Source organism: Rhagoletis zephyria, unplaced genomic scaffold (genome assembly GCF_001687245.7).
Source record: "Rhagoletis zephyria isolate East Lansing unplaced genomic scaffold, Rhagoletis_zephyria_1.1 Rzeph_scaffold_00007, whole genome shotgun sequence".
Lineage (NCBI taxonomy): Eukaryota > Metazoa > Arthropoda > Insecta > Diptera > Tephritidae > Rhagoletis > Rhagoletis zephyria.
In genome coordinates, this window is record NW_016157091.1 from 920,514 (window position 1) to 930,486 (window position 9,973).

Below are 9,973 nucleotides of genomic sequence, written 5' to 3' on the forward strand. Positions count from 1 at the left end.
GCGTCAAAAAAAAATTCTAAAAAATGAACGGTAATTCGTAGCGACTTGAAATTTGCACATAATCAGACTAAAATTGCAGGGGCTAAAAAACTGTGTACTCAAAAAAATTCTAACACTTCCGGGAAAAAGGTTTCAAATTTAGGTGAAAATTTGTTACACTTTTTTGTAGTTTTCTACAAATTGTTGAACTTGAGTATATATGGGGTTTGTCTGAGAATGAACTAAATTTTAATTGAAAATTCTTAAAAATAAGTAAATGAACATAAGGGGCACACAATATCACTTGGAAGTAGCGTGTTATAGATATGACCGATACTGTATACTTATATTAAACTGTTTATGTTAATACTATGCGTACATACATAAGTACATAACAGGATTAATATTAACAATGTATACATTTTTTAACAGTAAAGCAATTTGCTGCATAATATAGTTACTTTCAATTATATCAAATTTATTTCCATATTTATGAGATACGTTGAATACATTTACGTAAATTTAGATGGTTACTAACATCTACTGCGAAACTATTGGACTCTTTTTATCAATTTCAGAAATATTAGTATTATTTTGTTGTACTGAAGCATTTCCAGGACTAGATGGTATATTTCCTGTTCGGTCAATATTCCATGGATTAGATCCCGATATTGGAGAGTCTGCGTGACCAAAACCAGAATGATTTTCATGCTCAACTGCATTAGTTCCATCATATTGAGTATTTTCCAATCTCGTAATTAATCTTTCGTCTTCCTCACCAAACTCACCACCCATTAAAGTTGGTTCACCTACTACCATTACGTCTTGCGAGGACAAGGAGAAATTGGGTCCGGAAGGAGACCGCTTTTGATTAGTTACCGGAGGCGTTCCCGCGTTCGAAGCTCCACCTGAGTTAGATCCCTTTCGTTTACGCCTTTTATTAGCTGGTCTTTGTGGGTCCTTTTTTCCTGGTGGAGCAACCATCCGTTGCCATTTTTGAAACAATGTAGTTTTCAAGCAATCACGGGGACTAAGGGCGTAAGCTTTATGCCGAGACATCAGTTCTTGCATCGGCTCAAGTATAACGCATAGTCGTAAATAATTCAATGTGGAATTGGTGATGCCCGCTCTTGTAATGTTTTTTGTTATTTGATCCAATAACATCGGATCTGGTGGTATCGAAGTGCCTATTACCGATCTTGGAATAAGTTCTCTATGACCTTTAATTGTCATGTGCCAAGATCTTATACGCATATAATCATCATAAACAAACTCTAATATAAGTCTTGCATCGGCACACACTTTGGTAAAAAACGGCTTACCATGTTGCGTTATTACTGTGCATTGATCACAGTCTAAAGTTATTGTTGTATTATGAAATGATTCTTTTGCATGTTTAAGTTGAAAATATAAATCGGACACTCCTCCTTCGTAAATACTGCGAAAAAACCGTGGTATCAAAGTTCTCCCTATTGTATATCTTTTCGGACCGTCCTCTAAACAAAATAATATGGTTAATCTTGCATCATCCTCAAAAAACTCGGTTGTAAACGAGTCCCACCAGCAGTTATCACTATCATCTGTGCGTTGTTGGAGCCGCTTATTCAATTCAAAAACACGATGCTCGGTATGACTGAAATAAGAATTATGTCTTCTAAATCCGTGCTCCATACGTTCTATTTGCTGAGCTCCTGCCATCATTGGATGACTGGATGTATGATTAAATGGGGAAGCCGTTGGTAATGCGCTGAATTGTCCGCTTACACCGAAAACTGCTTGTGATGTAAAGTGGTTTCCCTGAGAAGAATTGAATGATGCTCCTGAACTTGATGGTCTGTTAAATTGCCCTAGACCTGAAGAGGGTGAACCAAACGGACCTCCGACTGGGCCATTAAACGATGCTGAGTTCGAAGATTGATTATAAGATCCAGTTATACTTTGTTGTACAACAGGTCCAGGTGTCGAAGAGCCAGATGGGGCAGGCGAAGACGTGTACTGAGGAGTATTAGATCCGGGAGGATTTGTATTTTGGAAAATGATTGATTGATTGCCAGCAGGAGAAGACTGACCTCCTTGTGGATATTGACTGTTAGTTGTGTTGTAAGCAATGTTATTCTGAGGGAACCCACTTTGATTGGATCCATCAGAATTCAACGTAGAATTGTTTGAGTTATTTAGAAGCGTTGAATTCTCGGCAACGCCCAGGTTTTTCCAACTACTTTCGTCCATTGCTGCTTGGGATGTCATTGTAGGTACGGTATTATTTCCTCGACGATTCATTCCTAGCGTTTTCTTGTTTTCACAGAAGGCATTTGAAATCTAAAAAACAAAAGAAAACGTTTTATAAAACTCCCGATGACTTCTTAATTTGTAAACATAAGCCATTAATGAGTAACGAAAGTATATACTTAATACTAGCAAATGTTTGGTACACGACTTCAATGCCCCCATTCTCAGTAATGAGTGCACACCCACTTAAGTTAACGTCTATTTGAAAAGTGGCATTACGAAAAGACCTCGTGTTTAATATTTCGGATGTGACGTGACTACAGATGGACGCGTGAGTAATTTTGGCCAGGTCAATGATCACGCACTCACGTTTTTTTAATCATACACGTTCATGCACGCTTTTCCATGGACATTTTTTTAAATTGAAACTTTATTATTGGGGCAAAATTCGTCAAGTGTATCAGGAGAAACAATTTATAGCAGCATTTTGTTCAAACTCCACTAGGGTGTTGCTCTGATTACTGGTAACCAAAGTGTAAACTACTTTTTCTACCGGGTTTCGTTTAAGTGTTCACATGTTATTTGCAGACATTTGAATAAACGTTCAAAAATCACTATCAATGTTACATCTCCCAATAGTTGAACTTTGCACAAGCAATATTTGATGATCGATATACCCACAGTACCTTTAAATGCAAAGTGCCCTTCCTAATGCTAATTAGCTCTTTTTGCTCGTTTGTTGTTCGTTCGGTGGTTTACTTCCAATATAAATTTTCGCGACAAAGTTTAAAGAATATAAAAATGTGTGTTTATGGTATTTTAATTACCCCTAGAAAATGCCAAAGAGAAAGTATAAATTCCTTCCTGCTTTCACAGAAGAGTTGTCACTTATTTATATTTTTTGACGTTATAAGTAGTACTTTAAAAGAGAGCCTCACTGAGTTGTTCATCACACCTTGTTTAAAACACCTAGGCCAAACCTAGTCACAAATCTAATCTAGATAGATTTTTTCTCTCGCTCAATATACAAAAGTTCATACGTTAAAAATTACGTGTACGTACTTTTACAATTATATTAAGGAAAAGTCCGAAGTTTTGAAACAAATTCAAATCAACGAAAAATATTAATGATCTTTTAATGTTATCTTGTACTTACATTTTTTTTTCATAAAACCAAGTGTACTTGTAAGTACAGCGCCTTACCAAACTATTAGCTCAGAGAATTTTTCATCTGATCTTTTAGACAAATGTTGAAAATGTAGCTTTGTAGCCAATTAATAAAGTGCAAGTCTAAAGATGCTAGAAAATCGCGTTGAGTTTTAGCAATTTTGTTTTGCTGACAGTCTCTTCCATACAAAAAGAATTGTAGAACATAGTTTGTATGGAAGAAATTAAGAAATTGTATTTATATATTTTTTGACATAGTATAAACTGTAGTTTTATAAAAAATTAAAATAAAAAAATGGTGCATGCATTGTGAAAAATTCTCTCAGCTTTTTATGTTTTTGTTTTTGTCTTGTCAAAATAATATTTTACTACATACTTTCGTACGTAAGTAATTTTTGTCTAAAGGAAAGGGGGCAGGGGGTTGGTGTTGTTGTGTTAGATTAACCAAAGTGTCCCGGTTTGGCAACGGAGATATCATGTCACACTTATGATAGAGAATCAAAAATTAGGGATGAGCGATTAATCAATTAATCAAACAGTCAGTCAATAAAGTTTAGGTACAACGAATTTTTTACAATACCGGCAACTATTTTTTAAATATTTTATTTTCGCAAATTTTTTATAAAAATGAGGTTAATTCTATAACAAAGCCCCCAAATATTGCAATTTTTATTTACACTTTAGAAAAAAGTTGAGCACGCAGTTTTTTAGCCCATTTAATTTTAGTATAACAAAGTGCAAGTTTGAGGTAGCTAGGACTTACAATTGATTTTTAGCAATTTTTTTGTTGAGGGTGTCGCCCTTTTCTCCATATAAAATAATTTTCGATAGTTTTTTATATGGAAAAAATGTGCGACACCTGCAACAAAAAAGTCCTTGGTTCCTCATACTTGTACAGGGTGGCGCCGAATGAGCATTATGGTTTAAATGGTTTATAACTTTTTTATTTATGCGATTATTATATATATATTTTTTCAATACAGTATATTATTGGGGAATTTTTTGCAATTAGCTTTGAAAAATGATATCCTGTAAGTGATGTCCATTTTCTGCTTCGCACATACGTGCTCTTTTTAGCATACTTTCCATAACTTTTCGCAGAATTTCGGGTGTAATGGCCATGATTTCATTTCGAATGTTGGTTTGGAGTTGGAGAATGGTTCTTGGTTTGTTAACGTACTCTTTCTTTCAAATATCCCCAAAGAAAACTGTCAGGAGCTGTTAAATCTGGTGAACATGGAGGCCAGTTAAAATCGCTTGTGCGCGAAATAATGCGTTCGCCGAATATGTCCCTTAACAAAGCCATCGAGGCACGTGCAGTATATGCTGTGGCTTCATCTTGTTGAAACCACAAGTTTGGATGGTTTTCCATAGCTGGCCTAATAAAATTTTCCAACATCGTCCGATATGCAGCAGCGTTGACAGAGATTGAGACACCACTTTCATTTTCAAAAAAATATGGGCCAATTATCGTTTCGGAAGATACACCGCACCAAACAGTACACTAAAGTGGGTGTAATTCTCGCTGATGCACTGCTCTTGGATTTTCCGTAGCACAAATCCTGCAGTTTTGCTTGTTGGCATACCCATGTAATAGGAAATGGGCTTCATCGCTCATTATCAAATTGTGAATAGTCTGGATTTTCCTCCGCTTTTTCACGGAAACGAATGGCATATTCAAGCCGTTGCTGGTAGTCTGTCGTCTTCAACTCTTGCACTGAACTTTATATGGGAACAAGTCTAATGTCATCAAAACTCTCTGCAGCGACCGCCGTGATAGTCCAAGTTGTGTCGAACGCCTCCTTGTTGATGTTGATGGACTACGCTGCACGCTCTCCCATACACGTTCAATATTTTGAGCAGTGTGCACGATAGGTGTTCTTCCGGCACCAGGAAAGGTTCTTACAGACCCATGTTGACAAAAATTTCCAATCAAATGGTTTATTGCTGACGCAGTGGGTGCAATGCGCACATTAAAATGACGACGATATGCACGATGTGTCAACACAATAGACCGTTGGTTTAAAAAATAAAATTCAATTATTTGTGCTCATTGTTCGATCGTGTAATGATTCATAATTAATTCCCCAAGTCTTCTTCACAAATTTCTGAAAAAAAAATGAAAAAATAATTAAAAAAGTTATAAAGAATTCAAACCACATAGCTCATTCGGCGCCACCCAGCACTTATACTAAAATTGGATGGGCTAAAAAATCGCATACTCAACTTTTTTCTAGAGAACGTAAATAAAAAGTGCAATATTTGAATGAAATTTTGCGGAATTTTATTCAATTTTGCACAAGTTTGGGAACTCTGGTTAGTGAAAAATAAAATATTTAAAAAATATCGTAAAAAACTAGCTGTACCTAAACTTTATTGACTGACTGTATGTATGTATACAAAAATAGAAAACTATATATATGTATGTTCATATGTACGTATATATGTAAACGTATTTTTCATTTTAAGGAGCTACATACATATGTACATATTTGCGTAGTATGTACTACATAGTACGTACTTGTTTGACTTTTTTTTTTATTAATAAAAAAAATATTCAATGTGCATACGAACATACATATCTGTACATACAAACATACATATACAAATTTCATTTGGTTTGAAAGCAAACTCGAAAGAAATGAACAAAGTTATTCAGATTTCAATAATTAATTAAAAAACTGATTAAGTGATTAATGGCACACCCCTATCCAAAATTGCTGACCTATTAGAACTTTGTTGTTGTTGTTGTTGTTTTAGCGGCTACAACCCCGCCCAGATCGGTTAATATCTCAGTTGTTGTCAAGTTCCACTAACGGCAGCCCTAAGAAGCGTGCAGCCTCAATTGGGTCGGTCCACAGGGACAAAGGCGTTAGGGTTGTCGGGTTTTCCGGGCATACGAAGAGAAGTTTCAAGTCGTGGGATGTCTCGGCATGCCGGTCACTCATTAGGCAAATCTGCGTCTAATCTGCTCAGGTATGAGTTTAACCTGCTGTAGTAGCCAGAGCGAAGTTGGGCTATTGTGGTGCTTGTCTCCCGAGGCAGATGAAGCCCAATCTCGTCAATGTCCGGTGGTTGTGTGCCTAGAACGGCATTCACAGGTCTGGAGTCTACATAACTCGAGACTGACTCCCTGTGAATGCCGTTCAGGGCCTGTCGGTATGCTGACGGGTCCAGAGGTTGCTTAATTAACCTCTGGACTTCGTCCGTCAGTTCGTAGAGATGCCTCCTGACGTGCCTAGGCGAGGGCTCCTCTGCAAGCAGCTGTCTGTTTGGGTGGCCACGTCTGTGGCTCCCAACCAGAAACTGCTTTCAGTGCATTATGTTATGCTCCTTGACTGGGAGCATTTTCGCCTCGTCATGCAGGTGGTGTTCTGGCGACATCAGAAGTCATCCAGTGGCTGTCCTAAGTCGTCTGTAGCTTCATCCACTGCGTCCTACTAGTCCCCGGCGACCACACTGGTGCTGCGTAATTTAAAACCGGCCGGCCTATTGCCTTGTATGTCGCCAGAAACGTTTCTTTGGCACATATTCATAGTCATATTTAGTACTCAACTAAGTCGAAACTATTCTAAGTCACAACTAAAGCTATTCATAGTCGCCTTAGTTTCGACTTTTCTGGCTAAGTACCAACTTAAAATTTAGTTTCGGCTGCAGCTGCAACTAAGTCGTAATTAGGAAGAAGTATTTTATCAAATTAAGGGAAAACAGACGAAATATGTAAAAATTTAGTTAGTAGAGGGTGATTTTGATAATCTGTATATATAAATGTGAATGTCTGTTTGTTTATTACCTTATAACTTTTCAACCGCAACACGGAATCGCACGAAACTTTGCACACTTATTTGTTTTTATCCCGGGAGGGTTATAGGCATAGAGAAAAATCGACAGTACTGGAAAAGGGGGCGTGGCACCTCCCATACTAACTAAAATTTTCATGTTGTATATCTCTTAAAATATTTGTGGTAGAGTACTGGAACTTGGTGTCGAGACAAATGAAATTAATTCCATACTCATAGAAAAAATGGGCGGAATTGGAAAAGGGGTGTGGCACCTCCCGTAGGCGTAAAATATTTAGTCAGCTGTAACTTCGGAACCGTAAGTCACATGAACTTGACATTTGGTATGCAGATATATCTATGGTAGGTGCTTTTAGTAAGGTATATATATAAACAGGGAACGGATTTTTAGGACCTAAAAACTTATAAAAAAGGCAAAATAAAGTAACGAAATAGGCTGCAAAAGGCAAAATAAAATAGCGAAAAAGGCAGGAAAAGGCACTAGGTATTGCAAAAAAGGCAAAAAAAGGCAAAACAAAATAGCGAATAGGCAGGAAAAGGCAAAAAAAAAAAGGTATTGCAAAAACAAGCAAAATAAGGCACTAAAAAAGACAGAAAATACGAAGAACAATCAAAAAATATATTTATTTTAGAAATGCTTATGTTACAAGTAAAAAGAGAAAAACTATGAAGTAGTTTCATTATATGAAAAATTTGTACTTTGAATCATTGACTATTTTATCCTTTCGAGTTTCTAACTCATAAAACTTTAATCTGTATAGTTGTAGTAACATTGAACCACAAGATGCATTTTGAAGTTTTCTGGCAGCATTTTCATTCGATTTTCGCGAAGAAAAGCCTTGAATGTACTAAATGTGCGCTCGACGTAAGTTGATACAAGTGGAGCCCAATTTAAATATGGAACGTTTGAAACGTTCATATTATCAGAAATAAGGGCGTTTTCCTCGCCCTTTACAATTTTATCCACACCCCTCATAGCCTTCAAGCCTACGTTAGCTGGGAAAACGGCTTTGAATTTTTTCAACACCAATTTGGCAAGAGCTCCCTGTGCTTCTATAAGCCGCATGTGTATATTTTTTAATCTTAAAAACTTTTTTAAAGGGTAGAAAAGGCAAAAAAAGGCAAATATCTTAAAAAAGGCAAAAAAAAGCAACTTCGAATGTGTATATAGGGAATCAGGGAAAGCTAAATCGTGGACATTCTTAATCGAATATACTCTATCTCTTTAGCAGAAAAAAAGGCAATTTCCATAAAATCCGTTCCCTGTATATAAATGAGTCTGTAAAAGCGGGCGTGGCACATCCCAAAGGCGTGGAATTTTTAATCAGCTATAACTTCGGTACCATAAGTCACGTAAACGTGAAACTGGGGATGCAGATATATCTACTGTACATTCCCAAGACAGCCGGTTCTACGTTGCGTTGCACCTAACCGAAGTGGAGTTTGGATGGAGTCGATTCTGGCAAACACAGCAGAAATACGTTTCTGGTCCGGTGTTGGGCTCTACGCCCGCCCGGAGAAGAAGGATGTGGAGCAATCCGGCTGCAAGGAGTTGCTCCAGCGGACCACAAGCTATGTGGCTCCCTGCTGGTCAAGCCAAACGGCACAATCAGCCTCCACGGCTACCCGCTCGCGCAACGCACCCAACACCCGAAGAGCCTGCACGGCTCCGAGAAGCTCCTCTGGGCAGCAGCAAACCTCCCAAACGCAACTCATGCCTAGGCTGGTGTCACTTCCGCCTATGCTCCGGTCTACGCACCACCCGCGAATGGACTGCGAACTACAGCGCCCCATGCTGCAGAGCGCCACTGACGCAGACAACAGCGCCCCCATTGCAGCCACCTACCAACAGGCAGCAACAGCAAGCGCGTCAGATGCAACAGGCCCAAGGTAGACCTCACTCCTCCCTCACCCCCCGTATCGCGACCAGCCTCCCAAGGCATAAGAAACTCCTACAACTCAACTGCAACGGACTCCAGAGCAAGATTGAGGAGATAGTTTTTATGGGTCGGCACGGCATATTGATAGCTGCGGTCCAAGAAACGAAGTTGCACAGCAACTCAACTCTATTGGGTTGCGCCGCCTACAATGTGCTCCGTAAAGATCGCGAGCGAGATAATGGTGGCGGACTAGCGTTCATCTTACACCACACAGTGCAGTATCGGCTTATCGAAGAAGACCTCGACCCGAGGGACACCAACCTATGCTAACACTACCATCAGACCATCTACCCATAGTTGTTGTTGTTGTAGCGGCACTACTAAGCCCCGCCTGTTTCGGGTCAACTTTTAATCATTATCGTCAAGCTCAACTAACGGTAGGCCCAGGAAACGAGCTGTTTCGATGGGGTCGGACCAGAGGGAGAGGGGTGTTAGTTGAGTCGGATTGAGCTGGCATGTGAAGAGGTGGTTGGTGTCGTGGGGGGAGTCTCCACATGCCGGGCACTCATTTGGGATGTTTGGGTCGAGTCTGGACATGTAGCTGTTTAGGTGGCTACAATATCCAGACCGTAACTGAGCCAGGGTAACGCGGGTCTTTCTAGGTAGTTGAAGCTCCGTCTCTTCCACAGGTGGTGATTGGGCTCCGATAACGACATTCCTAGGCCGGGAGTCGAGGTAGGTGGAGACAGACTCCCTATGAATGTCGTTAATCGCTCGTCTGTACGTCATTGGGTCCAGTGGTTGGTCTGTGTAGGTCTGGACTGCGTCCTTGTACATGAATAGGTGCCCCCTGACGTGCCTGGGCGGAGGCTCCTCCTCCAGCAGTGGTCTGTTGGGGTGTTCACTTCTGTGACACCC

General features: G+C 39.4%; 1 protein-coding gene across 1 annotated transcript in view; it reads right to left on the reverse strand.

Annotated features, from left to right (window-relative positions):
- Positions 1 to 433: 433 nt before the first annotated feature.
- Chi (LIM domain-binding protein 2 Chi) overlaps positions 434 to 9,973 on the reverse strand; it is a 20,652-nt gene continuing 11,112 nt past the window's right edge. Inside the window, exon 2 of the mRNA XM_017609065.1 lies at positions 434 to 2,298. Coding sequence (XP_017464554.1) covers positions 520 to 2,259 — 1,740 coding nt within the window. The 5' untranslated portion in view covers positions 2,260 to 2,298 and the 3' untranslated portion in view covers positions 434 to 519. The remainder of the gene's footprint in view (positions 2,299 to 9,973) is intronic.